Source organism: Leptopilina heterotoma, unplaced genomic scaffold (assembly GCF_015476425.1).
Source record: "Leptopilina heterotoma isolate Lh14 unplaced genomic scaffold, ASM1547642v1 Lhet_465, whole genome shotgun sequence".
In the NCBI taxonomy this organism is placed as follows: Eukaryota; Metazoa; Arthropoda; class Insecta; order Hymenoptera; family Figitidae; genus Leptopilina; species Leptopilina heterotoma.
The window spans coordinates 132,272-158,671 of NW_025111095.1; the positions used below are offsets into that span (position 1 = coordinate 132,272).

General features: G+C 30.9%; 1 protein-coding gene across 1 annotated transcript in view; it reads right to left on the reverse strand.

Annotated features, from left to right (window-relative positions):
- The window catches only part of LOC122507361 (ETS-like protein pointed), a gene marked incomplete at its 5' end in the record, with an annotated part of 71,074 nt that overhangs the window by 36,258 nt on the left and 8,416 nt on the right, over positions 1 to 26,400 (reverse strand). Inside the window, one exon of the mRNA XM_043620022.1 lies at positions 17,410 to 17,661. Within this exon, the coding sequence (XP_043475957.1) occupies positions 17,410 to 17,661 (252 nt within the window). The remainder of the gene's footprint in view (positions 1 to 17,409; positions 17,662 to 26,400) is intronic.

The window sequence follows — 26,400 nt, forward strand, 5'->3', positions numbered from 1 at the left end:
CTGATTCACCAGCCCAGAGTATGCAGCTGATGAAACAGCGTATATACGCTGGAAAATCAGTGCATATACGCTGTTTCATCAGTGTATATACGCTATTTCATCAGCTGCATACTCTGGGCTGGTGAATCAGCGACTTTTCGCTGATTCAAATTTAGAGAGATTCTACGACTATTTTTCGCTACTACACGGAGAAAAATCTGCTGCTAATATTACTCGAAAGAGCACATTACTTAAATTGCTTAACGTTTCTCTTATATTTTTAGCATGGATTCATATACTTATTGTAAAAATACTTTCAATGCAATAAGCATAAGAGACAGTAGCTAATTTTGCACGAAATCTTTATTATAAATACAAAGAGAACGTGCTATAAAAGTATTAGATTCTTCTTATAAGAATCGCTCGAACTCTGACTGATTTTCAGGCGGACTTTATACAACACAATCTTACCTGTGTATACGCACATATAACTCACACACACACACATATATTTCTCTGGACAGTTTTGTCGTCTGGTAAAACATTATATATTATATGTAGTATTTAATACTTGTTGCTGTTATAAAAAGATAATATTTATTTAATAGTAAGTATATTATTTAAAAATTATTGCATTTTTATTCGTGTTTGAATATATAAGCAACATGTGAAAATTGTTAGGTTATGTTATTGCAAACGTCACCGCTTTGTACGCGTTCCGTTCCTCGAAACCATCCAGAGAAATATATGTGTGTGTGAGTTATATGTGCGTATACGCAGGTAAGATTGTGTTGTATAAAGTCCGCCTGAAAATCAGTCGGAGTTCGAGCGATTCTTATAAGAAGAATCTAATACTTTTATAGCACGTTCTCTTTATATTTATAATAAAGATTTCGTGCAAAATTAGCAGCTGCTTTTTGTTTTTATTGCATCGAACTCTCCATTACATTAAATAGATGATTTCGTATATAAATTATTATAACCTCAAGCTAAAATTCTATTCAGCAGTGACTAATAAAATTTGTAAAGATTCTGCAAGCAATAATAGCAACAGATTTCTCTCCGTGTAGGTTTATAAAAAGTCCTCAACTTTTTTTAGAGAATTTCTGCTAAAAGCGAAGAGTATTTCAAAAAGTCCGTAAAGTTTTCTTTCATATCCGAGATAGTCTTCAATTAGTAGCTGAAAACTTCAGCGACTAATTTTTTCCGTGTATTATATTATTATACACTTATAAATAAGTGAATTTTTCACTTATTCTGAGTGAAATTTCACTTATTATAAGTGTATATGCACTTATTGAACGAGAGAGCGACTTATAACTTACAAATATGTGAATTTTCACATATTCAGATTTAGAGAGTATTAATAGGTATTATAGATGTATCTATAGGTAGTATAATTTTATTGTAAAGTAGAATCTACAATAAATAATGATAAAAGTATTGTTGACCTAAATAATGGTATTTAGGAACAACTTCAAGTACAAGGCATTTGTAGACATTACTGTACATGCAACTCTTTTATTAGAAAATACTAATTAAAATAAATTTTAAAGAAACAAAAAAAAATACTAGAAAAAGGTTGAGTAAACAACTTTTTGATGAAAATCACATCGACTTTGTTAATTAAGGAAATTTTCTCATCATCGGCCTTAATGAACCCAGCTAATGAATTATTGTGTATAAGGATACACAAGATTAGTATGACACGAAAAGGGTTGTAAAAAGTCTCGTCTGTACCTGGCGTGTGAGTCGTCGCATCCAACGTCACCGGTGGCATGACAGTGCTCCTGGCTAACGAATGATGTTGCGGATGTTGATGGGAATGGGATAGAGTTTCCGATTCCTGATATGTGGGATAATCCGCGTAAAAGGGTTCATGAGCACTCACGAGTGTGTCCAACATGTGGAGAACCATTTCCGATGATGTTGAATTATTCGCGGCCGAAAGTCCCGCTTCTTGATGGTTACTCAAATAGGTGCCAATGAGCGCCGCGGTGGCCGGCGCCTGCCCCGAAGGCCGCGACCCCGACGTTTCGACACTCACAACGCCCGCCGTGACGTTTTTCTCAATTATTGTTTAGCCCTCGACACTCTGTTCCTTTGTTTTTTAAAATATTCCAACAGTACTCCACTTCGCTCAAAGTCCGCTGCATCAAAATTCTTTCTTTTTCTTTTATCCTCTTCTATTTGGTTTTACTTTCTTTCTTCAATTTAAGTTTCTTTGCAAACTTGTTTGGAAAATCTAATTGAAACGAGTTAAATAATAGACCAAGTGTGAAAAAACGGATAGAAAAAATATTTAATGCTAAACGGATTTTATTTTGTAAATAATTTGTATTTCTGATGATCACAGATTGATGGGTTTCATTGGTATATCCTATAAAGCTTTACAATGGTATCTCACTGGTTATTTTTATTCTTCACTGGTATTTTTTTATTCTTTCCTTCTATATATTCATTTTATCTGCACTAATTTCTTTTTGTTTTTTCACTCATTCTTTTCTTTCCCAAAAGAAAACCGTAATATATCGATAATTATTTTTCCACTTTCTGTTCTTCCGTATCATGAAGATAAAAATTGTTCACTGATAGGCATCATACAAAACAACTTCTCAGAGAAATAGTTTCTTTGACGGCATCCGACCTTTATCGAAATATGTGGCAAAAAACAATTTTTTTATTGCCCAATTCTATTGAATTTATAAAAATTTTTCTTCTCTTGAATAGTTTTGTATGAAATAAATATTTAAGGGTAATTGGAAGTGCAGTCGAACAAACACAAAATTTATTAGATAAATTTCGGCTATTTAGATGCTTATTCACTGGATGAATTTCTTAAGTACTATAATGATTACTCCAAGTGAAAAAAAGGAATACTTCACGGAAGATATATTTTTAAGTACGCGGAAGACAACGTTTAAGGATAAAAATTTGATCAACAGGTGTTGTGTTCAGGTAGACGGCGAGGGCTTCTCACTTGGGAACACAGAAACGCATCGGGACACCACAAAAATAGTATCACACTTTTTAAGTACAACAAACCACACTATTCACAGAATAGGAAACGGATGATATTTCCGATTCCTCAGCAACGCGATAGCTGAGGATTTGAACACAAGACAAATGATTGTGGAATATTCGTGGAATTTTTGAATGAGCCACATGCCGTACAGGGATTCGAAAATGGAGTTTTATTTTATTTTCCTTTTTGAGACTCTTGGACAAGGGCAGGACACACCACTTGACGTGAGCGCGCGTGTCACTGTGACGGGGCCACAAACCGTTTCCGCTATCGGGCTCAATGTTTCCCTTCTTCCTTTCCATGGTTGTCTCTCCCCCACCTTTGCCCCTTTCCAACATCCCCCACCACACGGATGCCCTGTATTTTCGTTTCGTTTCGTTTGCGGAGCACACTGCGTGTCCCACAATGTTGCTGGTGGTGGTGGTGGTTGCTTGAGGAGTAGGGAGTCTTGATTGTGTGCGGGGAAAGAGGGGCTAGCTAACGCCCCCTCGATCCTTCAACCACCTGCTGCTAGCTGCTACTGTAGGATCCGTACCGATCACACAAGCGACTTTTGCCTGCTTTTGCCAGGACATGTGCCCAAAACAGAAATTCTCTCGTCGATTCACAACTCTTAGACACATCTTTCTCAATAATCTTTGTTCTTGTTATTTTCATTTTTTAATTTTCATAGTACGTTTTTGGAACAACTATCTATTGTCAACAGCTGCTACATACTACAATTCTTATGTAAAGGAATACCATTACTATTTAACTATCTTCCAAAACAACTGCCAGCAACCAAATTTAATCCCCTAGATTCACTTCATTTGACTCGAACCACCGCAACTTATCCTTCAGGGTGCTTCCAGAATAGTAAATAGCGCAGTAAACTATTGCAACTGGCATTACTTGCCCAACTAATAGAAACAACGATAGTTGCAATCTTTTTGTACAACAATGTATCATATTGTTTACAACTATCGACAGTTGAAAGTACAATTATTAGCATCAACAAAAATGAGTCTTTTCACTAATAACGCAAAAACGAATTGCTTTCATAGTGAAGTATGTCATAAAATGGCCAAGAGAATAAAATTTCCATTTGGCAGAAATACGAAAAATTAGCATTTTTAGTTTATTGTATCCTCAAGTAGGTATAAGAATACTCAAAAGATTGTAATTATTTTTGTTTTGTGAGTTAACTTATTTTTATCTATTTGCCTTTTGAATCAAATAAACATTCTAAAACTTGGTGCGCCAATTAATAAAGTAGTTATTCGTTATTTTTTTACTATTCTCAAAGTAAAACTTACACTGACCGCACTGACTGGTCTGCGCATTTCTGTTAATGTTTACTATTTTTGGAGTAAAATTTTTTTAAAAACTATTAAAATTTACTCCAAGTGAACCAAAATTCACTTGGAAGTAGTAAAAGTTAGGGGAGGGTGTTCCCATACCGACCCCCTTATGTTTCTTGAAGATGGTACCACTAAAAAATTCGTCAGTACCATCAGTCGAACACTTTCACAACACCAACAACTGGGCCACAGGTTTTATCAATGCGTTTGATTTCATTTTGAAGATTCAAGCAATATTAGATTTTAGCATTGTTTAAATTAATTTTTGACCTATACGGAATTCGAGCTAACAGTGTTTTTTGAATACAGGAAAATTTTTACGAAATTAATTTTGATTGTATATGACCTTAACTTCAACGTACAACATTCAAATTAAATTGATTCCACTGATATAAGTGATTGGCAAAACATTTTGTGAAAATAGTGGGGGTGGTCCGAAACCGACCCCCAAGGGGTAATCCCAACCCGATCCCCATATTTTTACATTGTAATTGTTTATTCTCTTCTTCCTTATTGTTCACATGAAGTGAGGATAGGTTTTGCATATTTACTTTTATTTTTTAGGAATTTAGAAAATATTTTACTAACAATCACAGCATTTATTACTTAACTTTAACTCTTTTGGAAAAAGGTCCAAAAATGTATTTAAATGAAGTCAAAATAATTTAACAGTTCATTACAGACTGTTGAATTTTATTTTAATTACTATCAAAATTTTATATCTTGATTATTCTTGAGATTTTCCCCAAAAAAATGGGGGGTCGGTTTCGGACCACCCATTTTGAAAAAGTTAAAAACGTAAATTTTCGCTTTTTCTTTAGATCTTTTATTAATGACAATCAGAAACCTCGGCAACCGTCAGAAAACATTAAAGAATAGTTCCTTTACTCAAAAAAATTTTGACGAAGACAAAGAAACACATTTTTGGCACATTTTTAGCCTTTGCACTTTAGGGGGTTGGTATGGGACCACCCTCCCCTACTCTATATTTTTCTTCCTGAACGAAATCAACATTCGACGTTTTGATTTCTAGGGCGAATTTATGCGCCTGATGGTTGTTCCAACTATTAGTTGATCTATTCAACTATAATGGTTTATGATATAATTTGATTTACGATAGTTTAAACTTATGTCAAATTATTGGTAATTTTAACTGGAGTTCCAACAACTTTATTTTTGTAAAACTAAAACTAAATTTCGGAAAACTTCCTTTACTTCCTCCGGTATTTACACTAATGGAATTAGGTTTTCTTCAATTGTCTTTTTCTTTCGAAGCTTGGCCAAATTCTAAACTCACAATCAGTGACGTCAAGTTCAATTTACTTCCAATAGAACAATAAGATCAACATTTACGTCTAAGGTATGCATTTGAATTTGGGAAGAATACTCTGCTTTAATGATGAACGTCACTCATGTTATTTTTTGAAGGAAATATATCAATTTAATGTAAATCATTTTTACTTCTTTAAATTTGTATTATTTATATCTAATAAGTCATAGGTTAAATTAAATAATACAAATTCAATTTATTAAATTTGTAGTTAATATTAGTACTTGTATAAAATGAATTAGTCATTACTTACTAATTTAGTAATTTAAAAAAAATTAGCAATTATACTAAATAGTTGAAATTTAGGCACTCCTTTCCTCCTGCAAAATTAGTTAAAATTAGACCCTTCTTTGACTCCGAAAACTGGTAATAAACTACAATTTCCCAATCTTCCACTTGAAGGAGTGAAGCGCAGGGTACAAGGTTAGGGTATACCAAGTTCGAACTAGACCCTTTTTACTTCTTCAAATGGAAGATTGGGAAATTTCCACCAGTTTTTGGAGTCAAAAGAGGGTCTAATTCGAATTAATTGTATTGGAATCAGATCCTACGTTACGACTGCTAAGACCTAAATAAATCCTACATTTTATGCTGAAAGTATTTTGACTCGGGAAATCACTATAAAAGATAAAAAGAAATATTCTTTACCAAGTAATTCAGTTATAGTTTTCAAAAATTATTACGGTTATTTGAAATAAAGTATTTGGCAGTCATTACCAAGTATTTGTTGAAAGACTCAAATCAACCAAATTCTTTGGTTGCGATAACTAGACAATAAAATTTTGTTTCATACAACCGTAAAATAATGAAAGAATAATTTAATAAAATATGGTGGGGATTAATTATCACTTGCATAGAATAAAGTCTGGTCAATAAATAATTCTAATAAGGAAAACTAAATGTACAGTTGGAGAAATGGCTATTTGAAGTACAAAACAAACACACACATTGTCGAATATTGCAAATGTGTGCCTGCATTGCAAAATAATTAAGCTTAAAGCGAAAGTCACAGATAATTGTGATAGCGCAATCGGTAACTAATTGTTGGCTAGAAAACCAGTATTAGCCGCACAACCACGCACCTTATTATTTTCTTTTTATTGCCATTGTTGGCAGATAGTCTATACTTTGCAAATGGTTCTAAATCCTTTTTTAGGCCATTTGTTCATTACGATATAGTCATTTACTTTTAAAAAATTGTTTAGGGTTTCTCAAAACATGAAATAATGAAAAGCATGGAGGGCATCGTGGGTTATAAATTGATTAAACAAACTGCTCTAAACTAGTATTTAAATAGGATATACATGTCGTTTAAAAAAGGGGCCCAGATTCGTGGCTCGGTTTCGCCCACGCATCCAAAGTTTCATGGGGCCTAGCCTATTTTTGAGAGGGTTCTTGAGAAGAAAAGAGAGTTTGGTGGGGTGCGGAGAAACACCGGATGCCGAAGAGGCGAGGCAGGGGGTTCAGTACAGTGGCTCGCACGTGATATCGAGGGGGACCGGAAGTTGCTCCCCCCTCGCATCTTTCGCCTCGTGCTTCGTTCCTTTACTACCAGTCATAGTCAAGTCCCATGCCAACAGCTTCAATGGCAATATATACACGAACTTACCATGCTCTCAAGAGCGAGTGTACAACAAAACAGAAAAAGAAGAGAGAGAGAGATGGAAAAAGACTCAATTTTCACTATTCTCTTCCATCCCTAGATAATATTGTAGAAAATTCTACCTTTTGTATCTGCTTAGTCTTCAATTACACTATTATTTCTTTTTAAATATTATTATGATTCCAATTTTTCCATTTATACTGAGACTGCCAATAATTAAAACTACTATATTAAATCGAAAAATTTTAAACTATGGAAAGAAAAAAAGATGATTTTTCTCTGAAAATATAAAATAAATTAATAAGCTAACTGTTGCTCATCGCACACGGAGAGAGAATATATATTAAATTTTGTAAAAATATTTTCAAATTGGGGAAAAAGTGCGACAAAGCGAAATTTTGATATCAAAAAATACTAAACTTTAAAAAAACTTATGTGAAATTTAGTATAATTATATCAAATATCAAGAATATTAATTAAATTCTAATATAACTTTACTAAATTTCATATAAGTTTTTTTAAAGTTTAGTATTTTTTGATATCAAAATTTCGCTTTGTCGCACTTTTTCCCCAATTTGAAAATATTTTTACAAAATTTAATATATATTCTCTCTCCGTGCACGAAAAATTATCATTGGAGATCTAACACTCATATGCTGTTAAGGTATCTAAAAGTTAATTACTAATTGGTGTGGAGTGAAAATTTTACTGAATTAGATTAAGAGAACTTTAGACAATTAGACCAACCAACAGCTCGAAGTGTTCAAAATTGCAACAACAACTAATTATTGTAACTATAAAAACTAAAATTATCGGCAATTGTAACTTTTAAGAAAATACCTATACTATACTAATACTAATACTAATACTATACCTAATACTAAGTACCCAAAATTGGAACAATCAAAAAATTAATTCATACAACAACCAATGATTAATCAACCAACAAAAACTATTCCAAGAATTTCAACTACTAACAATTGATTTCAGCTGTTGAAAGCATACAATTCTTTGTTGTGTTTTATAAAGAACATTATGAATATCTATTCAAAATATCAGCAGTTAGAATTAGTATTATCTCAAGCAGTTAGAATTATAAAAATTATAGAATCAATCTCAATACTAATCAATTCCTTTCTTTTTTTATCTTCTTTTGACTTTTTATGTTTAATTTTATTTATTTTATCAAGGTGCATGATTATCCCATATAACAATAATTAACTACAGAATATTTTTTGGACCGAATTTTATTAAATAAAATTTTCGTTCATCAAAATTATAAAACTTTCGAATTTAAATTAACGCGAATTTTCATTTAATTTTCAGTGACTTGAATGGTCACAAAATGTTTATTTATAACAGAATTTCCAATTGATAACATTTTTAATTCACAAACTTTGTATTTAAAAGAAATTTAATGCAAATTTTAATTTAGCAGAAATCTCCCTAAAGAAAATTTTAGTGAGTCGAACTTTTAAATGTCAGAATTTACATTTCATTAAATTTTAATTTCTCAGTTTGAGAAATTTAAAAATTTATTATGTAGGTACTTGTCTAGGTGCAATGTGTGAAAAGCAAGTAAAAAATAACAACTATTTGTTCAAACGAATTAATAATTTTTATAATATTTTATAATGTAGGTTTCATAAGGAATTTCATTTTTATAAATTTATTTATTGTTAGTTCATTGCATATTATGATTGTGAAACTAAAAATAAATCAAAAAATAATTTCTTGTGCTTTATGAAAAAGAAAAAAAGAAAACTTTTTTCATACAGATTTTGAAAAATTTTTCTCTTCAAATCCTAAAGAAGAGTTTCTTTACGCAGAGAGAAAAAATTACCTGACTTTTGGACAATCTTCAGAATTCTGTTGAAATACGGCGCATATACAGTGTATATGGTTAGAGGAATGCTCGCAGAGTAATAATGCTCAGCAGAGGCATCAAACTCGAAGGGATGAAGAAGGATTTGAGGGCCATTCTGAACCAGGCGAATGGGAGAGAAGAGGAGCATTCCGTTTGACGCAGGTTGTATTCATTCAGTGGTTCATTCATAGTTCCGTGCAACATTGGTTGGGGCACAATAAAGGCGCATAAATATACATTCATTCCCTTTGCACAGATGCAGCACATTTACAATGTACCTACGACTATTTATTTTATCAATTAGTAAAAATGTTTACTAATTTCAATTAGTAAATTTTGCCAATAAAAGTCATTTCTACTCATTTACTGTAGTAAAATTTATTAATTCAAGATAGTCACTAATTGAAATCAGTAAACATTTTTACCATTTTCCAATTTAGAGAGAAGAACGAAACTGAAAAGCTGAAAATTCATTTGGTACTCTCGACACGAATAAGCGTCGCTTGAGGAAACACAGACTCTCTCTCATTTAATTTTAGTGGCATTTCTCGGCGACTCGTTTCGGAACTGAAACTCGACGGATAGGAGCAGAAAAGACTGGAAGCTCGCGTTACAACCGGAAGTCGAGCCAGGGGTGGTACCAAGGGGAGGGAACCGAACTTCACTATACACGTATTCTAAGGGGCAGATAGCTTTATAATGTCCTCGAGTGCTCCTCCCTTAATGCACCCTTAATGTGCCCACGACAAGCCGTAGGTATTGTTGCTCACTTCGAGTACTTTAAAGACTATATGTGATGAAGAAGAAGATGAAGAACAAGAAAGAAAGGAAAAAAGGGAACAAGATCAAGAATCGAGCACACAGCAGATGCGCGCAAGAAAACCTCGTCAAACTACTTGAACTTGAAAGACGGTTAGGGGTTTCGATTCAAATTTTTTGAAAATAAATTTCAAACCAGCCTCTTTTATATATCAGCACAAGAGACGAACAGAATAAAGTACCAATGCGTTCTTAACTTACTTTCTCCGTGCCAAAATGTATTTTCCATTTATTTACAAAAGTACAAGTTGAATTTCAGGGACGCATGACGATTCCCGACAAAAGTCCTGTATAATATTCAATAGACCTTATTTTATTTGTCAAAACTTCTTTTTCATGTAATTTTCTTTTATAAGAATAAGAATTTGTTGAAAATTGTTTATAAAGACAATGTTTTTTTAATTAATGTTAATAAATGAAAATAATAATTAATATGAAGATGTAAATAAGAGAATGTTTAAAAAATTGATTTCATAATATATAAATTTTTATTAAACCGAAATAATTTTGAAAAGAAACTTTGTTTTGATAAATTTTTGTTAAATAGAAATATAGTTTAGCAAATATTTTAGGTAATAAATAGTTTATAATGGAAAGTTTACATTTATTAAAACTTGCATATTTCAAAACTTAAATTGCAACAAAATGTCATTTTTCAGAATTTATGTTGAAGCAGCTTTCATTGTATGCAAACTATTTTATAATTAATAATTTACCTTTTTCCATTAGTAAGACAAGGACAACAATGGAAGAAAGTAGGACAAATTGAGTTTCGGTGTTTAAATGTCGGTAATGTAGAAATTAATATTTATGACAATTGGGCCACATAAAAATTCTACAAATGAAATTCATAGCATTTGAACATTCTGAAAAATGGAAATTCCACTAAACAAAAATTCTATTCATTGAATTTTCATTAGACAACGAATCTTGAAAATAAAAAATCGATCAAATTAACTTTCCGTGAAATAATATTTGGAAGAAATAAAAATTAGGTTAAGAAGGAATTTAATTTAATTTAATTTTTTGTCTATTAAAAATTCGTTTAAATGAACATTTCGTTTAATAGATATTCCAGCAAATAAAAATGTCGATAAATTAAAATTCGATCTAATGTAAACTCCGTCACATAAAATTTAGATTATTTAAAAAATTTGTAATGTGAAAATTCGTTTATATATTAATTGAAAAATTATAGAATTTGTCTAAATAAGCAATCAACTGAATTTAATATCTATTTAATAACTATAACATGAAAGAACATTTTGTTGTAATAAAAATATTAACATTTAATAATTCATTTTACTAAACATTTAGTCAATTATAAATTTCTCTATATAATAATTTGCATACAATGAAAGCTGCTTAAACAAAAATTCTGAAAAATGACATTTTGTTGGAATTTAAGTTTTGAAATATGCAAGTTTTAATAAATGTAAACTTTACATTATAAACTATTTATTACCTAAAATCTTTGCTAAACTATAATTCTATTTAACAAAAATTTATCGAAACAAAGTTTCTCTTCAAAATTATTTGGGTTCAATAAAAATTTATTTATTTATATATTATGAAATCCATTTTTTTTAAACATTCTCTTATTTCCATCTTCATATTAATTATTATTTTCATTCATTAATATTAATTAAAAAAAAATTGTGTTTATAAACAATTTTCAACACATTCTTATTCTTATAAAAGAGGATTTTTGTCGGGAATCGTCATGCGTCCCGAATTTCAGAGTAATAAAATCTAAATTTTCCAAATATTTTTTATTTGAATTAACTACTGCGACAACACTTCACTAAATTTTTTTTTCTTCAAATATATAGAATATTTAAATTTGGTGAGAACGGACAAAGAAAATAGATAAAATCTTGCAAGTTTTTGAAATATTGCAATATAAGGCGCAACGATACGATTTAATTGATTAAAAATAGGAAAAACAATGCAAATTAACAAATAATCATCTTTGCATAAAAGTACAAGTCATGAAGAATAATTTTGTAGCGCATAAAGGACATTTTTTTCGGGGACCTTGTTCGCTTTAGATATTAAAAAAAAATATATATATATATATATATATATACATAATTATACAATGCGGCAAATAATGAGAAATCAAAATGCAGTCTGAGTTTTCAAAGTAACTAACTAATACGATGGTTGCTTAATAAATTTGATCAGCCTGGGATACATGACGAATTTAATTGACTAACGATTTCCATAAATGAGCAATGGCGTCACGAGACAAACCATTTTTGGTTTAGTGTCAAGCAAAATCCCCCCTCCCCTTCAATAATTTTGCACGAGTCACCTCTGCTCTTGCAAGTATTGTACATTTATTACAATATATATATATATATATATATATATATATATATATATATATATATATTCCTCAATGTTGGTGTAATTTCTCTGAGAATGTGTTGTCTCGCTACGTGACGAAAAAATATATATACATACAAGATTCTATACGTGATGAACTTCAATTTCAACTTATTTCTATAATTCAATATTACGAAAAACGCTATGAGAAATTAATATTTGAATTTGAAATAAAGAAGGAACTGAAAAAAACAGAAAATGAACTAATTCAATAATTAGTTGGAATATTTTTGAAAATAAAAAATCCATTGTGAATATTGGGCGAAGTTTTAGTGCCAATATTGGCTCAAAAGTACATTCACAGATTGCAGAAGTAGTAAAAATAAAAAAGTAGTAAAGAGTAATTTTTAAATAAATAATACAAAATTATAAACAATATAATTGAATCGTGAATTTCGAAAAGGGTTCAACTGGGTTTTTTGAAATTTTACAGGAGACACACACAAAAAAAAATATGGTAAATTTGACTACTTTTTTACTATTTCCTGTAGTTCCTATAGGCGCCCGTAACATTATTTAGTAAAATGAACTATGACAGAATAGTTAGTCTAACTGTAAAATGTAGTAATAAATACCATTTTTACAGTAAATTTAACTACTAAAACAGTTATCTTAACTATTTGTTGTTAGTCATACTAACTGCTTCATTTAGTTGCAGTAACTAAATTTTCATAGTTCCTATAGGCGCCCGTAACAAATTGTAGTTGTAACAACTGTAAAAAATAGTTAAATTAACTATTTAAAGTAGTAAAATGAAATTATTTATTTGTTTTTTATTATTATTGAAGTCCATTTTTTTATATTTTCTCTTACCTATTTTTGTTCATATATAATTTATATATTAAATTCTTATACACCTAACAGAGAAAAATCCCCAAACGCCGGGGATTGAACGCACGACCCTAACATTCGCAAACCGATAACTTAACCACCTAACCACGCTCGCACGCTACGATGACTGGCATTGTACTTGAGGACATTCTTCTTAGATTCAGTCATAATAACTACTCCGTTTAGTTGCAGTAACTAATTTTTTAAGCTCAAGGACTTAGTTGAAATGTAGCCAGCATATGATTTTAAATGACTCAACGATAGTGCAGTAGTTAAAAGTACTGTTGAAAATAGTTATTTTCAGAATTTCTGTAGTAAAATTATCCACTTTTTACTAGTTATAAAAAAATTAAACTTACTATTTTCATATAGTAAAAACAACATAAAAATTGTTACTTTTATGACTTTTGTAGTTATAAAAATAAATGTTTCTTACCACCATAGAGATAAATTATTAAAAGCTAGTAAGAATTGGTTCTTTTAACTACATTAAACACAAAAATAACAAATTCCAGCGGTTGTTTTTACTCTTTGGAATAGTAAATTTTAATTTATTTTGCAAATAGCAAGAAATGGATATTTTTACTACTGCACTATTGTTGAGTTATTCACAATCATAACGTGTAGTAGTAATTTTAACTACATAAAACCTACTATTCAATTTTAGTTCCACTAACTATGGAAGTTTAGTTAAAATGCTGCTGAATATGGTAGTTTTAACTATATTTTTTTAACTGCACATATGTGAATGTTTTTACCACTCACGTTTTTTCTCTGTAGAAAAAAATGATCTTTTCAACTGCATAAATAGTAAAATTAACTATTTTCAACAACTGATTTTACTATATGAAAACAGTAAATTTCTTTCTTTCTCTGCAACTAGTAAGAAATAGTTGTTTCAACTTCATAAATCATAAAAGTAACAACTTTCAGAGCTTGTATTTACTATATAAAAACAGTAAGTCTCATTTTGTTTGCAACTAATACAAAATAGTTATTTTTGCTAACACAATAGTAAAATTAACTATTTTTAACAATAGTTTTTAACAATAGTTTTTACTACTACACTATAGTTGAGCCATTTACAAGCATCTGTTAGTTATTTCAACTACGTAAAGTAGTTATTTTAACTACATAAAACCAACTACTTCATTTTGGTTCCACTAACTGAGGAAGTGTAGTTAAAATGCTGCTGAATATGGTAGTTTTAACTACTTTTTTTCTAACTACACAAATGTGGTTGTTTTTACCATTCGCATTTTTTTCTGTGCACAAAAAACTGTTTATTTCTTAATAACTTTAATAACTTTTTTTCCGCTAAAAGTACCTCAGATGAAGTTTTTTTTTAAGAAAACGTCAATGAATATGTAATAATGCAAAAAATGCAAAAAAGTGAAATTTGAAAAAAAAACTCTATAGTTGAGCTCGTTTCGAAATTCACGATTCAATTATTCTCTCCATAAATATGACTGAAACTGAATGCATCACCCCGTCAATATATTGTCAAAAAGGTTGACGACTTCTATATATATAAATTTTGAGAAACATTTGGAAAAGAAAGAGCAAGTTTAGTAAAACTTTTGGAGTGGAGGGAAGAAAATATTGTGCATAGACGAGTCTACGATCGAGTCGTTTGAAATGGAAGTTCGTGAAATGTATAAAATGGACTAACACAAACGATAAACGACCTCATAATAGACTCATTATTTCTGCTTGCCGGTATATACCTGCTATTACGTTATGTTTCGTAGCTCTTCGAGGTCTCTGGTTCGACTCTCGCTTATCCTCTTCGCTTTCAACTTCCTTACAATGGAACTGATTTGTCCTCCTAACTCCGTAAGGTAACAAAAATTCATAAATTCCTTTATATTTTTTAAAACTTCAATTTATTTATTTTATCGCCGAAAAATTCCGCTATTTTCAGAATTCATCTCTATCTCGAAAAATCTATTTTTCCAAATGTACTATATCCAAATTTTCTTTCGTCAGAAGTTGAATTTATTGAAAAATTATTTTTCAGTTTTCACTTGATCGAATTTGTTTTTTGCTTTTTTCAATTTATCTAATTTTCTATTTTCCTAATAGCTTTTTGTATTTGTTCCAGATTGTATCTACATTTAGCCGTGGCGGTTAGTTGTTAGAACAATAATGTTAAAGGGTAAAGGTACTAGGTTCGAATCCGGTGAAGCGAATTGCGAATTTGTTCCAGATTTTTATTTTCCCTGCACCGAAATGAATGAAATCTCAAAGTGGGAAGAAAATTTTTCTCTACAATTATTAGGAAATATATATAAATTAAAAGATTAAGACTTTTAATTTTTCTTTTTTGATTGAAATTATTCCTCTAGAAATGACACAAACTAATAATTTGAATTAAATTTATACTTTGGAAAATAAAAAATGAACCTTTTAAATGACGCAATCTGATAAAGAATGATAAAGAAAATTCGAGCCTACAATTCTGTTTAAATGAAAAGTAAAAAATATAATGAATTGAAAAGAATGCTAGAGAGTTTAAGCAGAGAAGGGAAATAAGAAGTGTTTTTTATGCTGTTGTGAGTAGTTGAGACTGTGCTTTGGCAACGGGAGCATTGAAACGAATTCACAGACGAAGACTCAAGATTATCAATGAAGATGATGACTGACATTAGCGTATGCAGATATGCACCCACACACGCCGACTCTCTGGTAGCGTAAGTAACAATTACCTAGACGGGGCCGAGACTTACGTCACGGCAGCAGTGACCGTGGGTGAACGAGGGAAAGCCGGCCCTCCATGCTTCGGTGCGGACAATAGAGAGATGATTCCATTTGACTCGTGGCGATTTCTGCCTATTTTTTCTTCCACAATTTTTTCTCTATTCACTGCGAATCTAGCGAATCTAGCGAAACTCATCCACTCGAATTCAAGAAGCGAAAATCAATTTCATTACCGAATATTTCCAATCACAATTTCCGATTGTCCGCAATTCCCTCAGAAAACAATTTTACTTGTCCAAAATTCCATTCAAGAGTTGTTATTTATTTTTCGTAAATGGGAATTTACAAATTTACAAAATTCTACTTGTCCGAATTTTCAATTTACCATAAGTTCAATTGTTATAATTAAAAATTTGTTCGAAATAAGAATAAAATTTTAACCTTTATAAAATAATTAAAACTTGAAAAATAAAAATTTATTATAATTAAGACTATTGCAAAATAAAAGTTTCGGGCAAAATTTTTTAATAAAAATCATTAAAATATAGACAAAATAGAAAGATGTTAACATTTTTTTAATGATGAATTAGTAAATTTTAACTAATTTTAACTAATTCAATTTTACTCAAATGTAAGACACTAGCGCCATTTTTTCTGATGGTTAAGAAAAGTATCTTTTTTTGTGCAAATAATTTAGTTTCGATGGAAAAGAAATTCGAACAAATAAAAAGTCGGAAACATGAAACTTTGGAAAACCGGAACAAATGAAAACATAAAAATTTTCGGATTTTGAAAAAGACGACAAAATTAAATATGGTGATAAAATAATTTTAGAGAAGAGAAAAATGAAAATTCACACAATTTCGGCAACCTAAAATTGATTATTTAACATTTCTGATGTAATTTTTCAGTTCAAGTAAATAAATTCCATCTCTGATTAATCTTTTGAATTTCACAGAATTAGATAAAAATGTAAATTTTTCAAAATATTTGGACTAATTTTCTTTGTGCAATTGAAAATATACTGGCGCAGACGCAGAACGTATTAATGTTAATGTATGTAGAAGAGAGTAAGTAACAACTCCCGACGACTCGATGCAGATGCTATCAAATTTGTGACGTAACAATGAGAAATTTCATCGTCGCAACGCTTTCGTTTGTCTATTTGCAATCGGTTGAGAATAGGCAAAAGTCTTTTGTCGTTGAAAACGTGGGTGCGGGGGGCGGACGAGACGTCTTATGCGAGCAAAATAATGTAAGTTGTCGTTTCAACGCGAAACACGATGACGTAAAATCTCGCAACTGGAAACTTTCTGCCTCGGAAAATCGGTCATTAAGCAAATTATTCTCTATTCTAAAAGCGAAAACAATCGAGCTCTCATTTTTCTCCTAAAGCATATTTCAAATTATTCATCAGAAACAAAAATTTCCTTATTCTCTTTTTCCACATTTTCTTTTTTGCAATTATTTCCTTCTTTAAAAATTTGTTATCAAGAGAATAAATTTATACAAAGTGGGACTCACCTTCGGAGTGAAATTGCCTCGGCGGTAGAGGGATGATCGACGCAGGTGGCTGAATTGCTTGAGACGAACGTTGTGGGCCGGAAGAGTTTGAAGTCGTCGAACTGGCAGGAGTCGCTGGACTTTTGTGTTCCGATGTGGCGACTGGATTCGCCGCGTTCTGATAGCCTAAGAAATCGCCCAAATCCGGGACGCAGACACTCTCGTATAAATTGGCGGGCACATTTTCCAAAGACGCCTTTTCCACGTCGACATCTGTGAAAATAATATTTCATTTCAATTATCACTATTTATTTACAACCATAACAGGGTTGCCTCAAAGATTCTATTTTGTTTTACCCTCACTTTTTCCCGATCGCCATTAAGCACAATTTTCATTTTGCTCCCTCGTGAGGAAGCTTTGTAGTCGTTTAATTTATAAAATTTTTAAAAATCGTTTTAAGGTAGTTCTATCGCTTGACGCAGCTAGTCAAAACAGTGACAAATATTTAATGATTTGACTCACTTGGTAACGTAAAACGTTTGGCAACGCCGAATTATTTCTAACCTGTGATGAAAATTATCATTTAAATTTCGCGCTCAAATTTAATGTGTATAGTGCATGCAATGTTGCCAAAAAGTGTTGTTTCAGATGAAACGTAAATTTTGTTTATAAATTGATTTATTGTAAATCTCACAGGTACCTATTGACAATTGTTTTTACAGATATGTAATTATTGCATATCGGTTTAGTAATTTAAAAATTTAGAACAATATCTGTTCATTTAATACTTTGCAGTATGTAAATATATATGACAAACTACTCAATTCCCATAAGACTCAATGTTAAATGTTGAAAATCAAAAATGTTTATAACTTTTTTCATAGGTACCTAGAGGTCTCAAAAAATTAACTACGTCTTTATATTAACTTTATCTAGCTGCACATCAAGTTTTATCAAAATCTGTTCATTAAATTAATTATCGATAGAACCTTTTTAACAAATTTTCTTCATATAAGTACATATAAGTACAAAAAGAAAAACTATATAATCGTAGACACTAGTATTGTAGTATTATTGCTCTCAATTTACTAATAAATTTCGTGCTTGAGGCTTCGAAGAAATCAATTGTCTTTACAGAATTTGCCTCACGAGAAACTCTACTTACATACGAATTATAGCCATAATTTGTTCTATGAGTACGTTCATAAAAAAGAGGGTTATGGCGAGTGCGTTTTAAGGGAACGTAAAAACAGAATTTAGAAAGTAATGCAGGACATTTTATTGAACCACTTAATAATCTATATAAAAAAAGCAAATCATTATACAATAATATAGATTGAATTGAAGGGAGATTCAACTTCAATCTTAAATCGTTGTAATCATGATTGAAATAATCATGAAAAATCCCTAACCTTCTTGCTGCAAAACGTAAAAATCTATTTTGGACTCTCTCCAATCTTAATATTAAATAATCATAGTAAGGAGACCAAATAATAGAGATGTTCAGAAGTCCTTGTCTTACTAAAGAAAGGAAAAGCGTTCTGAGCACACGAGCACAAGTAAAATCATTTGTGTTTCTTACAACAAAACCAAGCATTCCAATTGATCTACTTACAGAATTTGAGATATGTTCATTAAATGAAAATTTTACACATAAAGTGAGTCCAAGGTCCTTGATTGTATCAGTTCTTTGCAATTCAATGTCATTTACAATATATTGGTGTCTTATAATAATTAAACATTATATGTATTTAAGGGCTTTTTTTGCCTGTTAAATAAATAAATAAAATAAAAAAATAAATATATAGGACTACGTTACATAAGGCCCTGAACAATTGTCCGGATGTATGTATTTGTGGATCCCGTTTTTTGTGAACACGATAACTTGTAGAGGTTTTAACGAATTTGGCTAAAAAAAATTTTTTTTTGACTTTTTTCTAAAAAAATTTTTTTAAGTTGGTTATTGAAGTTAATACCCAGCTTAAAATCCCCGTACAGGATCCTTAAAGGATACTCTCGGGATCCTGTGCAGGATCCCGACCGGATCCCGTACGAGATTTTGGGACAGGGTTCCTGTGCAGGTTCCGATCCAGGAACCTTAGCTACACGGAGAGAGATTTTGTATTAATATTTGTTAAAATTGGCAATAGAATTTAATATATTCTTTTTCAATTTAGGGAAATCGTGTTTTATATTAAAAATTAATATTGTGCATATTAGTAGGCAGCCCTTGATATATTTTACAAAAATTAATAAAATTGTAATACAATTTAATAAAAGAATTATAATTTTTAAAAATGACTATATTAAAATCGCAGTCCGTGAAAGTATCGAAAGAATAAGAAAAATTGAAATAGTTCTTTTAAATTTTAGAATAAAATACATATTTCAATCTTTAATATAGTCAATACTAAAAATTATGAGTGAGTCGAAAAGGACAGGAAATAAAAAGACGTAGGAAGGAGGAGGATAGAATTATCGTTTCGAAAGTATTTCGCACACACACCAATGAGCTAACGCAAGCATCATACTATACATCATACTATACAAACACAAACTATATACAATTTCGGAGATCTATGTTAAAACCTATAAACGCATACATATAAACTTAACTTAAATACAAATAAACGCAATAACGCACGCACGCTGTACATTGGGAGATACAGTTCTCAACTTCCTTATATACTAAACTCGAGAAATTTTCTGAACTTGTGAGAAAGTGATATTTTCTCCATATTTTGTTTAAAAAAGTTCTTAATTTATTTTACATTATAAATACATACTTTTGTATGCTGGGTCAAAATTTTATTCATAAATGTTTATCATTATACTGTTTTTAAAATTGTTTGTTTCTGAAAAATGATTTCTATTGAAATTATATCCAATTTTTCGTTATATAAAAAAACCCATCATTTAATTTATTGGCATAAGAAAATGCAGCATATCTTAAATCATTTTTTTTAAATACCTTCCAATGTCCTAATTCATTTTCGTACACGGAAAAAAATTAATATCTAAACTCGAAATAATATTAATTTGAAATCCAATGGAATGTAAGTATGTCTAAAATAGACATTATAGTCACAATTAAATTCACATCTCTGATTTAGAGATTTGTTAATTTCACAACTTATCTGATGTGAATTACATTGCGTTTTAAGTTCATCATTGTCAAAGAATATTTAAACCATTTTAATTATTTAAGTATTAATTTTATATTTTAAATGCAGTTTCATTCCCAGTTTTCACTTTCCATATTTTACGAATGTTTTTCGCGTTATCACGTGTGGGACATATTTTTATTTATTAGTATTTTCAGGTTAAACTTTCGTTTGACACTTGAAAACCTAACCTATATTGAAAGTTGTACCAAACCATGTTTTTTTATTAAGAAATAGAAAAAGAATGTTTATATTGTGTGATGTTGAGATTATTTGATTCAAATAAAGAAATGAAATAATAAAAAATTCATATTATCTTCAAAAAATGTCCAATTTTTTATGATTGTCAATGGATTTGTTTATAAGTTCATACTAAAAGAAAAATATACATTCTTTGAATAATTCTCACTCTAAATTGTGATAAATCATAAAATTTGAGATTTCTAATATCATTTTCAGGCATAAAAATACGGATTCTTCACACTGATAATATATGCGGATTAGATATAACTCTAAATTTCAGTTTTAGAGATCTGTTCAAATCACATATCCGATTCCAGTGATAGTTTATGCCTAAATCTCATATTAAATCTCTAATTTAGAGATTAATTTTTTTCCGTGTAAATTTTGAATGCTCTCAAATGCTCATTTAAAAGACAATGGACTATGCCTTTTACTACAATTAGGAAATCTTCATTGTCGATTAAAATTATTGAATGAACAAAATAAAATTGTTCACCCAATTCCGACACATTTTGACACATCAAATTAAAATATTTTGGGGTAAACACAACGTGCACATGTTGCCACGAGGTTTGACTCGGATAATTTCGGAACTGCTCGACTGAAATATTCGGCTAATCTCGGACAGCTTCGTAACCGCTCTACGTCAGCCTGACGTCAGCCCATAGCCTGCTATGGCCTGCTACTAGGCTGGTCATAATTTTTATTATAGTCGATAATACTATTCATAACTAAATTAACAACTTATGTAATTCTTCGATAGTATTTAGTATAATCATCTGGTAATACTTTTTACTATTGCATACTTTCTTACTTATAATATTACAACTTCTTATTGACTATTTCAATTTCTATTACTTCAGAATAATACAAAGTAATAATTTGATTATAAACTTTCTTAAAAATGGTAATATTAATTCATAAATGTACATGATTTCCCCAAATTGCAATCGGTTTTACTAAATACTAATATAATAATACGAAATATTAAAACAGAATCTCTCTCCGTGTATCAAAGGTTCCTGTACAGAAACACTTGCAGGATCCTGTATAGGAAACTTTTTAATTTTTTAAATTTTTATATGTTAAGCAACATTTGACATACATAGACTTCATATTTCAACATGTTGGGCTCGTATAACAATGTTGGACAGAAAAATGTATTGCGCATTCGAGAAACTCATAGAAAACTACTGCGCAGGAGTTAAAAATATAAATTAATTAATTGAGGAAACTGTGTAGGATCCCTTATACTTAAGTACCTGCAGTTTACAAAACTGTAAAGGTTCCTGTGCAGGAACCTTTACAAAGTTTCCTGTATACATGATCCTGCAAGTATTCCTGTACAGGAACCTTTGATAGCTATAAGGTTCCTGCATCGGAACCTGCACAGGAACCCTGTCCCAAAATCCCGTACGGGATCCTGCACAGGATCCCCAGAGGATCCTTTAAGGATCCTGTATGGGGATTTTAAGCTGGGTATATAATAAAATCTTATTCTTTGCATCAAGACGAATCGATTGGTCTATACAAAGTATAAATTTTATGAAAATTTATAGAGTTAATCACAATTAAAGCTGAAAAAATCGCATTTTTATCAAAAAATGAGTTATTTCCGCAAAATTATGTTGCTGTATAAGAAAATCTTACTCATTTATTTCCAAAATCTTATTCTTTGCACCAAGACGGATCGAGTGGTAGGGTAGAGTGGAGCATTACTATTCTTGTTTGGATTTTTGAGTCCAAAAAGTGTATTTACAAAAAAATAAAAAATGAGTAGAACCGTTTGAAAGCTTGACTTCTTAGCAACAATTTTGCCATGTATCATTTTGCTGTAACTCGATTCTGTTTCGAACTACAGCGATTTTACGAAAAAAAAATTTTTTTATGTCGAAAAAAACGAGGGGCGTAACTATTCTTGCAGCTATTAATGATATAATACTAAAATATATATATATATATATATAAATTAATTTGTTAATTGGAGGATTTTTTCTGGTTTTTCTCTTCCAATTTCTTACCATTCTAACCTAAAAACAAGCACACAAAAAAAATACACTGTTTCGTAGTTTTCGCTGTCATCAGTGGGCGAATAGTTTCGCCCCAACCGCACATTTTATGAAAAAACACTTGTAAAATTTTTGAACAATAGAATATCAAAAATCCATCATCATATTCGTGTTCAGCACTAAATTTGATTTTAAAAATAATTTTTCTGTATCCCTTTGCCGAAAGTACTGTCTTCCCGGTCTGATTTGGCTCCGGGAATAGCGACTTTTGTGGCCGGCTCGACAGACCCAACGAGCGCTCTGATTGGTTACAAGAATTTCAACACACGTACATGTTAGCATAGCAACCACACAGACACGTTACATACAGAGCTCACGTTTTGAAAACAACTGACAGTCATCAAAATAATGCATGAAATTTCTTATTTTCTTTTATTATTTTTTAATTATTAAATATTTATTTGTAAAAGAAAATTTCTTGTTTACTATTTTTTAAATTTTACTTACAATTATTTTTTACTTACAATTATTTTTTACTTATAATTTTTTTTCATGCCCGCCCCGACCAGCTAAGTCTCAGCTTCGCCTCGACTTTGCAAAAGTCGGGCGGGCAACTTATTGAGCTATTTTATTATTCAAACAATAATTATTTAACGTACTTTCGGCTGGGGATACAGAAAAATTGTATACGACACACGGCCAGAAATTTGGATACCCTAGCGAGCGTGATATGTTTTAATAAACATTTTTTAACTGGGGAGTGATGTCCCGGGGAGACTTGTCCTAAATTTGACACTGTTTTAATAAACATTTTTCAACTGGGGAGTGATGTCCCGGGGAGACTTGTCCTGGGGAGACTTGTCCTAAATTTGCCACTGTTTTAATAAACATTTTTTAACTGGGGAGTGATGTCCCGGGGAGACTTGTCCTGAATTTGCCACTGTTTTAATAAACATTTTTAACTAGGGAGACTTGTCCTGGGGAGACTTGTCCTGAATTTGCCACTGTTTTAATAAACATTTTTCAACTGGGGAGTGATGTCCCGGGGAGACTTGTCCTGAATTTGCCACTGTTTTAATAAACATTTTTTAACTGGGGAGTAATGTCCGGGGGAGACTTGTCCTGAATTTGCCACTGTTTTAATAAACATTTTTTAACTGAGGAGAGATGTCCCGGGGAGAGTTGTCCTAAATTTGACACTGTTTTAATAAACATTTTTAACTAGGGAGACTTGTCCTGGGGAGACTTGTCCTGAATTTGCCACTGTTTTAATAAACATTTTTCAACTGGGGAGTGATGTCCCGGGGAGACTTGTCCTGAATGTGCCACCATTTAAATAAATAATTTTTACTGGGGAAATATGTCCCGGGGAGACTTGTCCTGGGGAGACTTGTCCTTAATTCGTCACTGTTTTAATAAACAATTTTTCACTGGGGAGAGATGTCCCGGGGAGACCTGTCCACACATGACATTATTTACTTTTAATATTTACATTTGGGGAGAGATGTCCCTGGGAAGACTTGTCCTCTGGGAGGAGCTGTTCATGGGAAGATTTGTCCCATGGGGAGTTATGTCTCTGTGGAGACTTGTCCGGGGGAGACTTTCTGGGTGTGACTTGTCTCAACCCCTTTTAATCGAACTGAATATATTTAAGCAGTGTAATTTTATTTTGGATTAGTGAACGATATTAGCGTGTATTTTTAAAAGTTAAGTTCGCGAATCAAATAAAACTACTCTCTAAATCTGAATAAGTGAATATTCACTTATTCCATGTTTCAAAACTCTTCCACGTAGAATAAGTGAATATATTCACACATGAAATAAGTGAATTATATTCACTTATGAATAAGTGAATCATATTCACTTATGAATAAGTGAATATTCAATTATGAAATAAGTGAATACTCACACATTAAGAAGTGAATTGTATTAACTTATTGAATAAGTTATAAAATATATTTCTTAAGGGGACACCTAAGTCACCTAAAAACAATGCAAAAAGAGTCAACTTTCGGTACACTTTTCTCGAAAACTATTATTGCAATTGCGTTCGCCCTTTTTTTATTCGATTACAAATATAATCAAGTATATGAATAAGAAGTAATACTCTCTAAATCTGAATATGTGAAAATTCACATATTTGTACGTTATAAGTCGTCTTCTCGATCAATAAGTGCATATACACTGGTAATAAGTGAAATTTCACTCAGAATAAGTGAAAAATTCACTTATTTATAAGTGTATATGCACTTATTGATCGAGAGGACGACTTATAACGTACAATAAGTGAAATTTCACATATTCAGATTTAGAGAGTACGACGTTATCTTCAATAGAAACTTTTTTATGAATATTTATACCCAAAGCAAAATAAAAATCCCATTTTCTCTGATTCATTGACTCATATCTCCGTTTGTACAACTCAAAATGATGTTAAACTTCTTATTCGTATTCTTGGAACCTTACTGAACAAAGTAAAAAAAGAAATTACAAATCGGTTTAGTAGATTCGGAGAAAAGTGTACCGAAAGTTAAAAAATTGGAAAAAAAACAATTTTGACAGGAGACACGAAAAAAGAAAAAATACTAAAAACTCATGGTATTCAGAATCATGTAATCAGATTTTTTCTACTCTTCAGAAAAGGTTTTAAAAAGTCTTGTTCTATTCCTAATTGAGTCTACTTTTAGAAAATCAAATTTTAAAAAATCGATTTTTTTGTCATTTTTCCATTAGGTGTCCCCTTAATGATTGTAAATAAATAATCAGGATTAATGTTATATAAAAAAAATATTTATTTACTATAATCTATTTAACACTCTTCTTATTATTAATCTGAAACTTGTAAACATATAAATTTTTCACATTTTTTAAGGAAAATCCCCAAACGGTCACCCATCCTAATATTAACCGCACGCAATGTCGCTTAACTTTAATGATCAACGAGAAACACCACAATGCCACTTAATATGTTGCCTTATACTCATAGAAAATTATTGGGTGCTACTGATAAAGAGTTAGTTTATTGTGTTATACTTTAACGTTTTGTTCAAGATTTCTCTTATATATTATATAAATACTAAGCAAATAAAAAGTTGGTTATTAGATTACTGTTAATATAATAAGGGAAGTGTTCCGGTTGTGGGCACCCTTTTGTTTTTGCCTCATAACATTTGTCCATGTGCATATTATTCAAATATATGTGTACGAATTTAATGCTAGAGGTCTAAGGTGACTGTCAGTGAAGGAATTAAATTGATTCCTTTAAATAAAAAAGTTTTATTAGAAATTTAGTGAAATGGGAATTTTTTGACAAAAAAATTTTGTACCCGGTTGTGGGCACCCTTGAAAAATCCGCTAAAAATGGAAAAATATTAAAGGAAACCAACACAAATAAAGAAGAAATGAAAGTTTCTTTATTTTAAGAGAATTTGCCGGGATAAAGAACAAAAATGATGACACGTTTTCAGACTATGCTCATCGCTAACAAAAGCATAATGCTTGCATGTGAAGTAGCTAGTACGCATACCATAACGCACTTCTAATGCACTGAACGACTATATTCATCGCATTTAATGGAGTTTGCGGCTGTCACTTT